The 18,110-nt window shown below is 41.9% G+C and overlaps 1 protein-coding gene across 1 annotated transcript in view; it reads left to right on the forward strand.

The window, feature by feature from the left end:
• The first annotated feature begins 217 nt into the window (after positions 1–217).
• The window catches only part of LOC128687883 (low affinity immunoglobulin epsilon Fc receptor), a 29,738-nt gene continuing 11,845 nt past the window's right edge, over positions 218–18,110 (forward strand). Inside the window, exons 1-3 of the mRNA XM_053775449.2 lie at positions 218–456; positions 8,181–8,348; positions 11,197–11,401. Of these exons, the coding sequence (XP_053631424.2) occupies positions 279–456; positions 8,181–8,348; positions 11,197–11,401 (551 nt within the window). The 5' untranslated portion in view covers positions 218–278. The remainder of the gene's footprint in view (positions 457–8,180; positions 8,349–11,196; positions 11,402–18,110) is intronic.

An 18,110-nucleotide genomic window follows, 5' to 3' on the forward strand; every position in this document is an offset into this window, starting at 1 on the left:
TTATTGATGAAGAGAACAACTGGAATACTGTCTAAGTTACGCAAAAGTAGTTTTTAAAAAGTGGGCTAAACTGCATTGTTTGCCCAATTCTGTGACGTTGGTTTCACTTCCATGTTTTTTAAAGATAAATTTCTTCCCAGCAGGAGAAATATGGTAACTTTGGGATATAATAGCATCACTCCTCTCCCATGCGACTGAGAGGTATATATAAGGTGTCTTCATGTGTTCAGAGAGAGGTGTTTAGAAACTCCGACCCGAGACGTATCAGTACCGTCACTATGTACCGTCTTATTACCCGTCTTATTACCGTCCTGTGGGTCGTGGCGGCCGCTGATGTTGAAGTTTCAACCGTCTCTCAGGATGAACTTCGTTCAGCAGTGATTGTGAACCAGTTGTTGTTATCTCAACAAACAGACATCCTGAAGGAGCTGCTCAACAACACACAACACAACCAAGGTTATCCTTTTTTTTTTTTTTTACTTTACTATTTAACCACTATTTTAACACCCAGAAATGAAAACATGATCATCACAACATTTGTGGCTGAGTGGTGTAAGGGGTTACAAAGGAAACTATGACACCTTCCAAACGTGGATTTGAATCCTGCTAACTACGATCTTTCTGCCTGTATATTCCTCTACTCGTTTCGCCTCGAATAGGTAAAATTGATCAATTACTAAGAACTCATTTAAAAATAAGTTTTTTCTAAAAAAATTCCTTATACGTTTAAAGATATATTTTTTTCATTTACGTTAATGTAAAAATTAATAATTTTGTACCAAAAGAACCTTAGAAAACTTTCCTAACCTTATTATAACAATCACATTTTAATTTAGCCTAATCCAACTAAACGTATTTTAGATAAGTTTACAATAATTTAATCATAAACAAACACAATGAAATATATGTTTCGTCGTTAGGTTCAGAATGATATTTGCGGAATTATTGCATACACAAATTTTCGCTTGCCTTATTCGGCAAGAAGAACTTTGCTATTTAAGCCAAAATCCTAAGTTTTACGTAATCGGCACGACATATATACAGTATATATATATATATATATATATATATATATATATATATATATATATATATATATATATAATATATATATATATATATATATATATATATATATATATATATATATATATATATATATATATATATATATATATATATGGAGGTACCACCTTCATAACTTTTTTTTTATATTTTATTTAAAAAACACAGTATACATGGATGGTATACATAAATGATTTAAAACAAAAAACGCAAAAACTTTATATAAGAAGACAACACACAACTAAACAGAGGACTACCGGAACATATCTTAACCACAAAATAACTATATAACCAAAACCTGACAGTCTTATTCATATTGTGTATGAAATTTTATTTACGAAAAACAATATCATATAAACTAATACATTGCACACTCAATGGTACTATTGTTATATAAAATAACTAACAGAAACCTACACGACTCTTGAAATTGAAACATGGTGTTCTTTATTTTTGGTTTTGCATATATTGAAAAAGGAATCAAAATATGCAAAGAGAGTTTAATAATTAACATTAGACTTTTACAGATCTAGCATGTATGATTACATATGAGGAAACACTAAGACACCTAATACCCCGACCAACCCCATATTTAGCTTCTTAAACTAATTATAAACCCACAAAAAATATACCTTGCTTGTATACAGTGATATTAGTAAAGGTGCTTAATTGAACATCAACTGACTATGTGCACCATAAATGATAAAAAAAAAATACATGTGATATCACTGGGTGAGGGAACAACATATCCCGCAAAAGCTGCTGCCCAAGGAACTTGAATGTCCAAAGATTACAATATAGAACATTATACATCTCAACCCCCCCCTCCCCCCTCACAGCGGTGACCGCTACTACATATACACAAACAATCTTAGGCAAATGAAACTTTTTGCCCTTCATCAAAAGTTTACAATCATCACCAAAAGGTCTGCTTATGAACATTCCCCTTAAAGGCCAGTATAACGTTGTACTTTTAGCGGTGATATCAGCGTGGCATCCGCTTACAAATGATTAAACTAAACCTAACGGGAATTCCAGGAAAGACCCAACATACTTCACCAAACCCCGGCCATAGTCGGGAATCAGTTCAGTCTTGTTAGAGGCTGGAACATATACTGAAATATTGCTTTTTATCTGTATTATCAAAATGCATGACCATTTTAGGATTAATCCAAGATCTCAGTGCCACACAACGCCACAACCATACACACAGACCCACGATACCATTCATAATACATACACGCCACTCCCTAAAACCCGCCCTCTACCCTGAAGTCTCTAACATACCGTTTGGTGCTACCACGGGGGAAGTCCAGCCCCCCGTTGCCTTACCCCACCCCCAGTTGCAGCAACCTTTGAACAGTAAGACTTCGATAATTTGATGGAAAACTATTATCCCAACTTCTACCATATATGAGTTTATTTCTGCAATACGTTCTGTAGATACCTGCCGCAATTGCCCTGATCCTAACTGATCCCCGGTTTCCCGCATACCCCACGAGATAAAGAGGAAATCAGCCACCACGTACATTATTGCTCTTCGTACCTCACTTGATACTCCGCTAACGTCCAATGTTAAGGCCCGTAAGGTTGAAATACTTCCCCCACTAAGAAAATCTAAAACCAGCCCCAACCACGAACGAACTTTGTCCAAGGTATCACAAAAGTAGACAGCATGAAAAGCTGTTTCTTCGAGACCGCAACGCAAGCAATCTGCCTCCCTTACCAAACCCATCCTATTTAAGACCGATTTTGATACTAAAATCCCCATGACAAATCTGCACACCAATTCACGAACCCTTGGTGCCAACTTAAGTTCACAAAATCTTTCCCATATTTCCCCCCAATTATACAGCGGAAAAACAGACAATCCCTGTACAATTTCCCCACGACAACATATGCTGACCATTTGCCCCACCCGGATCCGTTGCGCATTTCTCAACTTTAACAACAAACGCAGCATGTCCTCACACTCTATTAATCCCCTGCCGCTCCACCATTTACGCATTTCGATCATTACCCGACCCACCCGGATGCCCTTCTCACCGCCCGCCCTGAGGAACCACTGCTTTACATAGAGGGCCTTCACCCGTGGCCCCAAAGCCAAGAGACCTAAACCCCCACGACGAACATGGGTCATGACAACCTCCCGACTTAACCAAGCTCTCCCGAAACCCCAAACATAACGTAAGACCCTTCTCTGCAGTTCCTGAATATCCGTATCTCAGCCACACCCCATACCTTACTATAAACAAGTGTATTAACCACTACTGTCCTCTGTTGCAATGAGACATCCCCAGTTCTTAACCCCCGAAGTCGATCTAAAGCCTTGTTAACCACCAATTCAGAGTTTACCCTTCGGCCCTCCCTCTCATCTGCCATGTACACGATACCACATATTCTAAGTTGCACCACGACTGACCACCCATACCTTTCGCCCAACCTCTCCCAAACCCATGTACCCACCTCCAATAATTTCGATTTTGCCTTATTGACGCACATGCCAGACTCTGCCCCAAAAAACTCAACAATCCATCCCACGATCTGCAAATCCTCCTTCCCTTTTAACAAAATCGTGATATCATCTACGTACCCGACCACACGCGCTGCATGGTCACTGCTCAGCGTTCTATGCCTCAAACCACCATCCACCAGCTCATAAAAGGGGTTTTGCATACAAGCAAAAAGCAGCTGGGAGAGGGGGCACCCTTGCCTCAAACCCCTTTCCATACGGACCGGCTGCCCCAATTTACCGTTTACCTGTACGCGTACCATAGCCGAGACATACAAGGTATCAACCCATCTTACAATCCCCTCTCCAAAACCCTGCTTCAATAAAATAAGCCTCAAGAAATCCCTATCAACACAGTCATAAACATTTTGCCAGTCAAGCCCGAGGACACCCCCCCCTTGACATTCCTCCAAAAACTCCCTAATACGTACATGTCCGTCCCTCATGCTCCTACCTGGTATGCCTAGCTGTCCCTCGTGAATAACCGACCCCATAACCTTCCTCATTCTGTTTCCTAAAACTTTTGCAAAGATTTTATAGTCCAAGCACATAAGAGATATTGCTCTATATGCACTCAGACCCCTCCCCCCTCCCTTTTTGGGCACCAACACAACTACCCCCGTACTTTGTGACATACCTAACCTCCCCTCCGTGAGCATGCAATTTAATACATCAACCAAACAATGCTTAATACTTCCCCAATGTGCCCTGTAAAAATCATTCGAAATGCCATCTATACCTGGTGCCTTTCCTTTACTCATACTAAAAATCGCCTCCTCTACCTCCTCCACTCGAATTATACCTTCTAGTACCGTTCTATCTCTGTCACTTAAAACTTTTCTGAAATCCCTCCCCACCAGGTCACTCGCATGGACCCTCCCTACTCCCCGCCGTAGCTTTTCCCCAAACCATAGATCAGCATAAAAACTCATGCTGTCCATGGTGAGGAGTACTTGACCCGGCAGGTAACCACCCAAACCCGTGCATACTTCCAATTGCAAGAGGGACGTCGCCTGTTGTCTGACCCTAAATTTGCGCAAGACACAACCCGAAGGTTTGTCACCCCATAGGACTTCTTCCATACCTGCTCTGACTCTAACCGCATTGATACGTTCATTGTGAATTTCTGCAAGTCGACTACGAAGATGTTCAATGTCGTCATACCTACTACTCCCGCCCCCACATAGTAATCATTTAGCTGCCCCTCCAGATAGTTTAGCAGCCCATACCTCCACCTCGCCTCCTCTTTTCCCCGCTTCTCATAATAACTCGCTATTCCGGGTTTGGCACACGTTTCCCAACATTCCAACAAACATTCACCTGCCCGTCGCGTTTCCCAGATATTCTTCCACCAGTCCTGAAAAGCGGACCCACCCCCCTCCCCCTCCAATAGCCGCACGTTTAGTTTCCAATAACCTGGATAAACCCTGATCATTCCATCCCAGTCCAAGTCCGCTAGCACTGCACGGTGATCTGAAAACCCCACATCAAAGGTCTGTACGCGCCTAACTCTAATTCCTTGTGTTACATAAAGTCTATCCAGACAGGCCGCATAGCCCCTGCGAACGAACGTATGCTCCACCCCCCACCCACCCCGACCCACCACATCATAAACCCCTGCATCCCCCAGCAGATTCCGAAAGACAGGTAAAACGCACCCCGCCCCCCTCGGCTCAACATCGTCATGGCGGATAACGCAATTCCAATCCCCACCCATGACGGTAATGAACGGCAAACCCCGAGTGTAAAACGTTAAAGCCTCCCTCACAAATTCTATTTTAACTTTAGTGTTGCTTTCCGCAGGCATGTAAACGCCAATAAAACAAACCCTCACCTCATCCCAGTACGCATCTACCCTCACCACCCTCCCACCTCCCCCCTCCTCCCATCTCAAGACACGCCAAGGGCTGGACTCCTTCACCGCTATCGCTACCCCCCCCCCCTTTAATTTTAAAGAACTGCTAACAAACATTCGATAGCCTTTTAACCGTAACTCTCGCTCAAACTTATAATTGTGTTCTTGTATGAAACATACGTCCACAGCATACCTGCGCAAGAACCACTCCATCCACACACACTTAAACTCTGCCCGCAGGCCATTTACATTGATGGTAACACACTTGAATTCACAAAAGGAGGTTTTCCTCTATGTTTGTGGGTCTTTCTTTGACCTTTGACTTCCCAAGGCCCCCTTCACCCCCCCGTGCCCTACCCATATGCTGGGCGCTTGCCACAACCCCATCTTCAAGAGGCGCCTAGCCACTTTCGACCATAATTTCTTCCCTGGACGCTGTCCCGGTGTCAGGACCTCGTCCATCTCTGACACTCCTGCCGTCCGTTTGCGGGAACCACCTTCCACACACATCTCCTCACCAGACGAAGCCTCCTGGTGGACTTCCACCACCACCTCATGCAGCCGTGTCATTGTAGACACGTCCAGGTCTCCCATATTTGGCGAATCATCCTTCACCACTTCTTGACACTCCGGTGTAACGTCTGGGCTATGCTCTGCCCCATCCAGGAGATCGTTTAGCACGTTCTCCAGCAAACTTTCCGGTGACAACTCCACAGGCTCCGTAGGCCCCACAGGTGGCGTGGGCACGTTTGTAGTGTCCACCGACAGGGTGGCACACGCCATAGACCGCGTCTCCTCTTGTTGTACTTCCTCACTCCAAAGCTTAGGTCCTTGTCCAGGTGAGGGACCAGTCCCCAGATCAAAGGCCTCGGTTCTTAGGGCCACAGGAGAAGGTTCCCGGATGCGTGCAACCAGGCGTCTGGAGTACTGAGCAGCCATATGGTCATATGAGCTGCATAACCTGCATGTCTTCCGTTGGCCTGCATAGTGAACAAAAACTTGGGTCCTGTAGTGTTCCAGATGAACGTAAGATGGAATCGGCTGTTTTAATGTCAGCTTGAGGGTGCAGGAGCCTTCCGGGAGCCCCTCGTATGGGCCCTCCCTCCACACTCCCTTGGTCGCTGCATGTACCGTGCCGTATCTACCAAAAACTTTCCGAATAACATACTCCTCCGCCTCGAAAGGCACGTTCCTTACTTTGACCCAGGTGACGTATGTGGAGACGTCATGCAGGCATACCTCTACGGCTAAATTCACCGCCATTTTCCTCTCTTGAAAAGCTTCCACAATCTTAGAGTAAAAGCCGGCATTTGCGAATTTTACAAAAAACCTCGACATCCCATTGAGAGCCACACCATATAATTCCTCAGTGGGGATGCCGTAGACGTCGCGAATAATGGTAGGCATCAAGACATGCATCGTTGCACCACTGAGAGAGCCGCGAATGAATTCAACACAGACCGTGTTTACTCTTCTACCCTGACGATCCGCCATCTTGAGTACTGTAGTACACGGTTCGCCACCAGGTGTAAGCAGGAGCAGGCTCAGAAAGCGTCCTCTCAGCCCGCAGGTTGAGAGACGAATCTGGGAATGACCACCTTCATAACTGGACTGGGGACCCTCATCCTCAGAGAAGACAATAAACGTACCTCAGAGAAAACTCAAGGTTCTCCCCGGAGCTGTTTGAATATTTTCTTCTCCTACCACCCCCTATAGTTTATATTCTATGTGAACATTTATTAATAAACAGAATACATATATATATATATATATATATATATATATATATATATATATATATATATATATATAATATATATATATATATATATATATATATATATACCTGACGATCAGTTGGAGTGTGAGCAGGGTAATATTTAGTGAAGGGATTCAGGGAAACCGGTTATTTTCATATAGTCGGACTTGAGTCCTGGAAATGGGAAGTACAATGCCTGCACTCTAAAGGAGGGGTTTGGGATATTGGCAGTTTGGAGGGATGTGTTGTGTATCTTTATATGTTTATGCTTCTAAACTGTTGTATTCTGAGCACCTCTGCAAAAACAGTGATAATGTGCGAGTGTGGTGAAAGTGTTAAATGATGATGAAAGTATTTTCTTTTTTTGGCATTTTCTTTCTTTTTTGGGTCACCCTGCCTCGGTGGGAGACGGCCGACTTGTTGAATATATATATATATATATATATATATATATATATATATATATATATATATATATATATGCAGGACAAGCCACGGGGGAGCACCGTGGCTTGTCCTGCATAGTTAAGATCGCCCGTCTGCGATTGAATATATATATATATATATATATATATATATATATATATATATATATATATATATATATATATATATATATATATATATATATATATGCAAGGAATTCGCGAGAGCAGGCGAAATATACACAAACACTGATCTCTGGCTGAAGGAGACTCGAACCTTGTCCTAAGGTTCGTAGGTTCGAGTCTCCTTCAGCCAGAGATCAGTGTTTGTGTGTGTATATATATATATATATATATATATATATATATATATATATATATATATATATATATATATATATATATATATATATATATATTCCTTGACATCTACTGTACGCTTGTTTGTTTATGCTGTACGAAACAGAGGAGTTCGTTATATGAAAAAGATTAGTGTAATCACGTATCATACACAATAATCTCAGGAATTTCTTTTCGTCTTTCTGCAGTCTGTATTTTTTCCAGGTCCGTACTGCCCTTACCCATATACACAGGTCCTGGACGAGTGCTTCTACCTGAGTACACATAAATTGACCATGGAGAAGGGACGCCAACACTGCCAGGGAATGATGGGAGACTTGGCTACTCCCAAACACCCCTATGCTCTCAAGTCTTTCATCATAAACAAAAATAGTTGGTATAAAAGGATTTATATTTGTGGTCCTTTTAATATTTTCTTCCTAAAGTGAGAGTCTGTTGTCAGGTGGTCGTAGTTACCCGCATGATAGAGGGTAACAACTTCGCTTTCTTTCAAAAGTCGTCAAGTGTTATAAAGCAAGCCTATTAAAGTGTTATGCCATGTAGATGTAATTACTGAACACACAAATGTTATTTCTCACTATTATATGTTACTGCCATAATAAGTAAGCTTACATGTGTGAAACTGCAGGGTTGAATTGTCTCTGACTTCCTGTTCATATTACTTGTTATGAGACAGGCACCTATGGCACCTTCTCCTGGTATACTCCAGGTATGCTATTAACAAGAGATTGATTGAGGATACGTTTCTCCCTGGTGGGCGAAACGTATCATCCTTAGTTGTTGTAACCAGCATTAGGACTGAGTGTAACATGCTTAAGAATGGGGCCAGACACAGTCATCAACAAATTGTTGACAAAGAATACTGGGAACATAAAGTTATTCTTTCGAATATAATATTGGCTTCTCAAACACAACTTGAAAAATCTGTAGATGTGTGGCGAAACGTTTCCTCAATAAAGATACCCAAGAGTTGCACATGTGTCTAATTTATCAACTTGAAAAATCATTGATCCCTCAACGTAAGTTTCTTGACTCCATTGGAAGGCTCCTGATCCAATAAACTGGACCTGACCTCCCCTCCCTTTTATCGACCCTAATTGACTTCCATTCCCCGAGCCTCTGTAGGAACTTTAACATGTTTACCACTTCACGCTGAATATAGTAATAATAAATAAAAACAAATGATATAAAAGACTTAGCAAACGAATTTGAAGGAAGCAGAGGGCAGGTCAAAACTAGTCGATCTATTATAGTATATCATAAATGGAAAGTAGAAATGGTTGAGAGATCCAACAGGACGATGAACTAGACACATCACTTGGGTATCTTTATTGCGGATGCCGTTTCGTCAACCAGTGGTTTCCTCAGTCTAATATAGAGAAGAACGGTTGAAGATCAAAAGGAGTTTGAGGTACTCAGTCCCTCAGCCGGAATCGATGTGATCAGTCCATCAGTCTTGATAAGAGTACAGCATCTGTGCGGCGAAGGAGCTTATGTACTGTGCACAGGTGAAGTGAAGCAGTCGTAGGCGATGTCGCCTTCGACAAAGGCACAGGAAGTACCTGGATACCTGGAGAGAGTTCCGGGGGTCAACGCCCCCGCGGCCCGGTCTGTGACCAGGCCTCCTTAGGTCAGTGTCCCAGGATGCGACCCACACCAGTCGACTAACACCCAGGTACCCATTTTACTGATGGGGAACATAGACAACAGGTGGAAAGAAACACGTCCAATGTTTCTACTCTGGCTGGGAATCGAACCCAGGCCCTCGCCGTGTGAAGCGAGAGCGTTAACCACCAGGCCATGTCTAAGTCATGTCTATAGATAAGGCAAGCGTAGAATTCCTTGTATCAAGATCCCAAGATGTTGCTGTGTCTGACAGGAATCTATATTAATTATACCCACGTGTTAAACTAGTGTCTAATTCATCATAATAAAAGGAATTAAGTAAAACATTTCTGTGGAGAAAGTTACAGAATCAGTAGACTGTATGACGGTGTCACTGCCAGGGTATGGCTATATGACGGTGTCACTGCCAGGGTATGGCTATATGACGGTGTCACTGCCAGGGTATGGCTATATGACGGTGTCACTGCCAGGGTATGGCTATATGACGGTGTCACTGCCAGGGTATGGCTATATGACGGTGTCACTGCCAAGGTATGGCTATATGACGGTGTCACTGCCAGGGTATGGCTATATGACGGTGTCACTGCCAAGGTATGGCTATATGACGGTGTCACTGCAAGGGTATGGCTATATGACGGTGTCACTGCCAGGGTATGGCTATATGACGGTGTCACTGCCAAGGTATGGCTATATGACGGTATCACTGCCAGGGTATGGCTATATGACGGTGTCACTGCCAGGGTATGGCTATATGACGGTGTCACTGCCAAGGTATGGCTATATGACGGTATCACTGCCAGGGTATGGCTATATGACGATGTCACTGCCAAGGTATGGCTATATGACGATGTCACTGCCAAGGTATGGCTATATGACGATGTCACTGCCAAGGTATGGCTATAAATATCTATGGTAGTTCAATTATTATGGAGATATCAACCACAAAGTATAATATGAATGAACAGAGATGGATTCCATACGTATATGATTATACTGCAGCGTCCAGACAGCTACCCAGTCAAAAACACATCCAGACACTCAACACAGGGAACAGTAAATCACTTCATTGTTAATAATGAGATATCTGAAATCTTGTGAGTTTATCTATACTTTGCAGTGGCAACATGGATGAAATGTTATTTAATGAGTCGAACGCAAAAGTTACGAACGTTTTGATTATAAAGGTAATAACTATTTTATGAATGAAATTTTGTTTATTGTGTGTGTGTGTGTGTGTGTGTGTGTGTGTGTGTGTGTGTGTGTGTGTGTGTGTGTGTATGTGTGTGTGTGTGTGTGTGTGTGTGTGTGTGTGTGTGTGTGTGTGTGTGTGTGTGTATGTGTGTGTGTGTGTGTGTGTGTGTGTGTGTGTGTGTGTGTGTGTGTGTGTGTGTGTGTGTGTGTGCGTGTGTGTGTGTGTGAGTGAGAGTGCGTGTGTTTGCTTGGATGCTCGTGGGTTTGCGTGCGTGTGTGTGCGAATGCATGCGGCGTCATGAAAATATACACATTTGGGTATGCGATTAAGTATGAAGCCTCACATATATATTGCCAGTCCAGGATTATCATTAATGAAACCCTCTTATCCTGCGGAACACAGGAAACACCCTTGTGTACGTGGGCGCCACAGGGTTCGTGGGCGGCAGAAACGCCAAGGAAAACCGTCCGTTTAAGTGGCTGGACGGGAGGCACATCGCCACTAGCGACTGGGCGAGTACCGAACCCAACAACCACGATGGATCAGAATATTGTGTTGCCCTCAACCATCAACTTCACCCGCCACTTCTCGATCTTCCCTGTTCCAGGCATGAACAATTCGCTTGTCAGTATTACAAATGAGTCACAGAAGGGTGTATATATATATATATATATATATATATATATATATATATATATATATATATATATATATATATATATATATATATATATATATATATATATGCAAAACAACCACTCTGAAAGAATAGAGAAATTCCAAGCGCTTTCGTGACTACTCACATTATCAAGTGAGTTGTCACGAAAGCGCTTGGAATTTCTCTATTCTTTCAGAGTGGTTGTTTTGCATATTCTAAAATCACCTGTTTACTGTGATCTTATTGCATATATATATATATATATATATATATATATATATATATATATATATATATATATATATATATATATATATATATATATATATATATATATGTCGTGCCGAATAGGCAGAACTTGCCATCTTGGCTTAAATAGCAACGCTCCTCTTGCCGTATAGGACAAGTGAAAATTTGTGTATGCAACAATTTCGCCAAAATCATTCTGAACCTAACGAAAAAAATATATTTGATTGTGTTTGTTTAGTACTAAATTATTGTAAACGTATTTAAAATATATTTAGTTGGGTTAGGCTAAAATAAATTGCTCTTGTTATAATAAGGTTAGGTAAGTTTTCTAAGATGCTTTTGGTGCAAAATTAAATTTTTTTAAATTAACATTAATGAAAAAAATATATCTTTAAACGTATAAGAAAAAACTTCAGAAAGAACTTAATTTTAAATGTGTTCTTGCTAATTGACCAGTTTTACATATTCGGCACGACATATATATATATGCAAGGAATTCGCGAGAGCAGGCGAAATATACACAAACACTGATCTCTGGCTGAAGGAGACTCGAACCTACGAACCTTAGGACAAGGTTCGTGTAGCGCAAGCTACACGCCAAGGTATTGGTCCAGTGTGGGTAGATTGGTAAAGCACTGCGTACCTTGTCCTAAGGTTCGTAGGTTCGAGTCTCCTTCAGCCAGAGATCAGTGTTTGTGTATATTTCGCCTGCTCTCGCGAATTCCTTGCATTGTTAAATTCTCTAGTAAGGCTGATGCATGCAGGGGATGAGATGAAAAGCTGTAAGCCTTCTCCCTGAAAGCTGGCTGCCTTGGATCAAACGTGTAGCGCAAGCTACACGCCAAGGTATTGTCCAGTCTGGGTAGATTGGTAAAGCACTGCGTACCTGTGTACCTGCGTGCTGTGGCTGACATCCTTGTCTATGTCAGATATGAGGATGAGAAACAAGATGGGAGCGAGTATTATGCCTTGTGGAACAGAGCTTTTCACCGTAGCCGCCTCAGACTTTACTCTGTTGACTACTACTCTTTGTGTTCTGTTTGTGAGGAAATTATAGATCCATCTACCAACTTTTCCTGTAATTCCTTTAGCACGCATTTTGTGCGCTATTACTCCATGGTCACACTTGTCGAAGGCTTTTGCAAAGTCTGTATATATTACCTCTGCATTCTTTTTGTCTTCTAGTGCATCTAGGACCTTGTCGTAGTGATCCAGTAGTTAGGACAGACAGGAGCGACCTGCTCTAAACCCATGTTGCCCTGTTGTGTGTGTGTGTGTGTGCGTGTGTGTTTGCGTGTGTGTGTGTGTGTGTGTGTGTGTGTGTGTGTGTGTGTGTGTGTGTGTGTGTGTGTGTGTGTGTGTGTGTACGTGTGTGTGTGTGTGTGTGTATGTGTGTGTGTGTCGTGCCGAATAGGTAAATTTGGTCAATTAGCAAGAATTCATTTAAAATTAAGTCCTAAAATTTTCTCTGATACATTTAAGGATTTTTTTTCACTTAAGCTATTGTAAAAATGAATAATTTTGTACTAAAAGAACCTTAGAAAACTTACCTAACCTTATTATAACAGGCGTAATTTAGGTTAGCCTAATCCCTCTAAATACATTTTGGATAAGTTTACAGTAATTTAAAAATAAACAAACACAATTAAATATATTTTTTTTCGTTAGGCTCAGAATGATTTTTGAGAAATTATTGTATTCACAAATTTTCCTTTGCCTTATTCGGCAAGAAAAGCGTTTCTATTTAAACCAAAATAGCAAGTTTTACCTATTGGGCATGATATATACATACCAAGAAATGAATACGTCTCTGGGATATACGCACTGAGAGATGTATACATCTCATATTTACATCTTTCGGTGTATATATATTTCATATATTCCAATCTCATGGATTAACGTATCCTGGATTCTTATTTCTTAGTATATTGTGGCTTTAAGAACTATTGAAGAGGGCGTTGGTACGTCGAATTAAGCTTTATGCTGATTTAAGTCAGAGGTATACCTGGAGTATCCCTGGAGGGTGTTCTAGGATCAACGCCTCTGCGGCCCTGTCCATGACCAGGCCATTTGGTAAAATAAAAATTGATGCACAGAAAAAATGAGAGAAAAAAATAAACAGCTCTTAGTCTGTAAAACGAATGTTGTTAAAAATATAGAAAGGATGGTATATTTATTCTGTTGCACACGTGTCTAATTTATCAAGACAATAATTTCAAGAATACTTTAATTCCTAAGAAATTGGTTAAGTACGTTCCTTGAACATATATTGAAATACACCTTCATGTAAATGAACTCTGTGAAGCTTAAGACCTACTGACTGAACGAGGGTCATTAAGCCCGTAATTAACCTAAAAGTAATTACAAGAAGAATGCTGGAGGCTTCGGTAAAGGGTCGTATCCCGCACCTTAGAATTATTATGCAAAATACCTAATATACGTATAAAAATAAATAAGAAATGTTGATATGTTATGATAAAGCAAAACTACAGTATCATTCAGTAGAATAAGACCTCCATACTACTAAAATAGACCTATAAACCTAACTTTTAAGTTACTGTTAACTGACTGTGTTTAACTTTAGTCTATGGGACTCATTCAAGTTTCTTCAATCTCTGTTTTGTAATGAAATGCTAAAAGATACATTTTTGTTATAATCAGTATATAAACACTAAACATTAAAAGTGAGAAACATACAACCGATTTTTTTTATTAATATTCCGCAGAAAAGCATTCACATTGTGGTTTGATTTTTTATTTTACATCAAGGTGTCAATAAAAAAAAGTCTCATCTGAACTTCTGTATCTCCATCCAGTCTCACATAAAGTATTTTTAAATCCATAAATACAAGATATAGCTCCTTACTTTCATCTATGAATTGGTCATTTACCTCTTTTAACATAAACAATTGGTCACGTGACTCCGATCAGCTGTGTCTACGCTGACAGGCAAACACGCAGTTTTCTCTGAATAATTAATTTATTTATGTCACTTCAAGGATGGAAGAGTATATGGAGAAAAAGAGAGAGGTTAAGAGAGTGGTGAAGCAATGTAAAAAGAGAGCAAATGAGAGAGTGGGTGAGATGTTATCAACAAATTTTGTTGAAAATAAGAAAAAGTTTTGGAGTGAGATTAACAAGTTAAGAAAGCCTAGAGAACAAATGGATTTGTCAGTTAAAAATAGGAGAGGAGAGTTATTAAATGGAGAGTTAGAGGTATTGGGAAGATGGAGGGAATATTTTGAGGAATTGTTAAATGTTGATGAAGATAGGGAAGCTATGATTTCGTGTACAGGACAAGGAGGAATAACATCTTGTAGGAGTGAGGAAGAGCCAGTTGTGAGTGTGGGGGAAGTTCGTGAGGCAGTAGGTAAAATGAAAGGGGGTAAGGCAGCCGGGATTGATGGGATAAAGATAGAAATGTTAAAAGCAGGTGGGATATAGTTTTGGAGTGGTTGGTGCAATTATTTAATAAATGTATGGAAGAGGGTAAGGTACCTAGGGATTGGCAGAGAGCATGCATAGTTCCTTTGTATAAAGGCAAAGGGGATAAAAGAGAGTGCAAAAATTATAGGGGGATAAGTCTGTTGAGTATACCTGGCAAAGTGTATGGTAGAGTTATTATTGAAAGAATTAAGAGTAAGACGGAGAATAGGATAGCAGATGAACAAGGAGGCTTTAGGAAAGGTAGGGGGTGTGTGGACCAGGTGTTTACAGTGAAACATATAAGTGAACAGTATTTAGATAAGGCTAAAGAGGTCTTTGTGGCATTTATGGATTTGGAAAAGGCGTATGACAGGGTGGATAGGGGGGCAATGTGGCAGATGTTGCAGGTGTATGGTGTAGGAGGTAGATTACTGAAAGCAGTGAAGAGTTTTTACGAGGATAGTGAGGCTCAAGTTAGAGTATGTAGGAAAGAGGGAAATTATTTCCCAGTAAAAGTAGGCCTTAGACAAGGATGTGTGATGTAACCGTGGTTGTTTAATATATTTATAGATGGGGTTGTAAGAGAAGTAAATGCGAGGGTCTTGGCAAGAGGCGTGGAGTTAAAAGATAAAGAATCACACATAACGTGGGAGTTGTCACAGTTGCTCTTTGCTGATGACACTGTGCTCTTGGGAGATTCTGAAGAGAAGTTGCAGAGATTGGTGGATGAATTTGGTAGGGTGTGCAAAAGAAGAAAATTGAAAGTGAATACAGGAAAGAGTAAGGATATGAGGATAACAAAAAGATTAGGTGATGAAAGATTGGATATCAGATTGGAGGGAGAGAGTATGGAGGAGGTGAATGTATTCAGATATTTGGGAGTGGACGTGTCAGCGGATGGGTCTATGAAAGATGAGGTGAATCATAGAATTGATGAGGGGAAAAGGGTGAGTGGTGCACTTAGGAGTCTCTGGAGACAAAGAACTTTGTCCTTGGAGGCAAAGAGGGGAATGTATGAGATTATAGTTTTACCAACGCTCTTATATGGGTGTGAAGCATGGGTGATGAATGTTGCAGCGAGAAGGCTGGAGGCAGTGGAGATGTCATGTCTGAGAGCAATGTGTGGTGTGAATATAATACAGAGAATTCGTAGTTTGGAAGTTAGGAGGAGGTGCGGGATTACCAAAACTGTTGTCCAGAGGGCTGAGGAAGGGTTGTTGAGGTGGTTCGGACATGTGGAGAGAATGGAGCGAAACAGAATAACTTCAAGAGTGTATCAGTCTGTAGTGGAAGGAAGGCGGGGTAGGGGTCGGCCTAGGAAAGGTTGGAGGGAGGGGGTAAAGGAGGTTTTGTGTGCGAGGGGCTTGGACTTCCAGCAGGCATGCGTGAGCGTGTTTGATAGGAGTGAATGGAGACAAATGGTTTTTAATACTTGACGTGCTGTTGGAGTGTGAGCAAAGTAACATTTATGAAGGGGTTCAGGGAAACCGGCAGGCCGGACTTGAGTCCTGGAGATGGGAAGTACAGTGCCTGCACTCTGAAGGAGGGGTGTTAATGTTGCAGTTATAAACTGTAGTGTAAAGCACCCTTCTGGCAAGACAGTGATGGAGTGAATGATGGTGAAAGTTTTTCTTTTTCGGGCCACCCTGCCTTGGTGGGAATCGGCCAGTGTGATAAAAAAAAATAATAAAAATATGTCACTGGAGGAACCCAAACCCGTTGGGGTCATACAGTTCTAGGGGAATGCGAGGCAATCAAAAGTCGATTCAAGGAAAGGTAAAGTATCTTCAATTCCTTGGACGAAGAGCCCTGTCTTCATAAGGTTAATCACGGTATCATTCGTCTCTCAACCTGCGGGCTGAGAGGACGCTTTCTGAGCCTGCTCCTGCTTACACCTGGTGGCGAACCGTGTACTACAGTACGCAAGATGGCGGATCGTCAGGGTAGAAGAGTAAACACGGTCTGTGTTGAATTCATTCGTGGCTCTCTCAGTGGTGCAACGATGCATGTCTTGTTGCCTACCATTATTTGCGACATCTACGGCATCCCCACTGAGGAATTATATGGTGTGGCTCTCAATGGGATGTCGAGGATTTTTGTAAAATTCGCAAATGCCGGCTTTTACTCCAAGATTGTGGAAGCTTTTCAAGAGAGGAAAATGGCGGTGAATTCAGCCGTAGAGGTATGCCTGCATGACGTCTCCACATACGTCACCTGGATCAAAGTAAGGAACATGCCTTTCGAGGCGGAGGAGTATGACATTCGGAAAGTTTTTGGTAGATACGGCACGGTACATGCAGCAACCAAGGGAGTGTGGAGAGAGAACCCATACGAGGGGCTCCCGGAAGGCTCCTGCACCCTCAAGATGACATTAAAACAGCCGATTCCATCTTACTTTCATCTGGAACACTACAGGACCCAAGTTTTTGTTCACTATGCAGGCCAACGGAAGACATGCAGGTTATGCAACTCGTATGACCATATGGCTGCTCAGTGCTCCAGTTGCTGGAGTTGTCACCGGAAAGTTTGCTGGAGAGCGTGCTACACGATCTCCTGGATGGGGCAGAGCATGGCCCAGACGTTCCACCGGAGTGTCAAGAAGTGATGAAGGATGATTCGCCAAACATGGGGGACCTGGACGTAACTACAATGACACTGTTGCATGAGGTGGTGGTGGAAGTCCACCAGGAGGCTTCGTCTGGTGAGGAGAAGTGTGTGGAAGGTGGTTCCCGCAAACGGACGGCAGGAGTGTCGGATATGGACGAGGTCTTGACACCGGGACAGCGTCCAGGGAAGAAATTATGGTCGAAAGTGGCTAAGGCGCCTCCTGCAGACGGGGTTGTGGCAAGCGCCCAGCATATGGGTAGGGCACAGGGGGGTGAGGGGGGCCTTGGGAAGTCAAAGGTCAAAGAAGGTCAGTGTAATGTACGTGTGGGAACGGGAAAGACCCACAAATATAGAGGAAAACCTCCTTTTGTGAATT

Source organism: Cherax quadricarinatus, chromosome 10 (genome assembly GCF_038502225.1).
Source record: "Cherax quadricarinatus isolate ZL_2023a chromosome 10, ASM3850222v1, whole genome shotgun sequence".
Lineage (NCBI taxonomy): Eukaryota > Metazoa > Arthropoda > Malacostraca > Decapoda > Parastacidae > Cherax > Cherax quadricarinatus.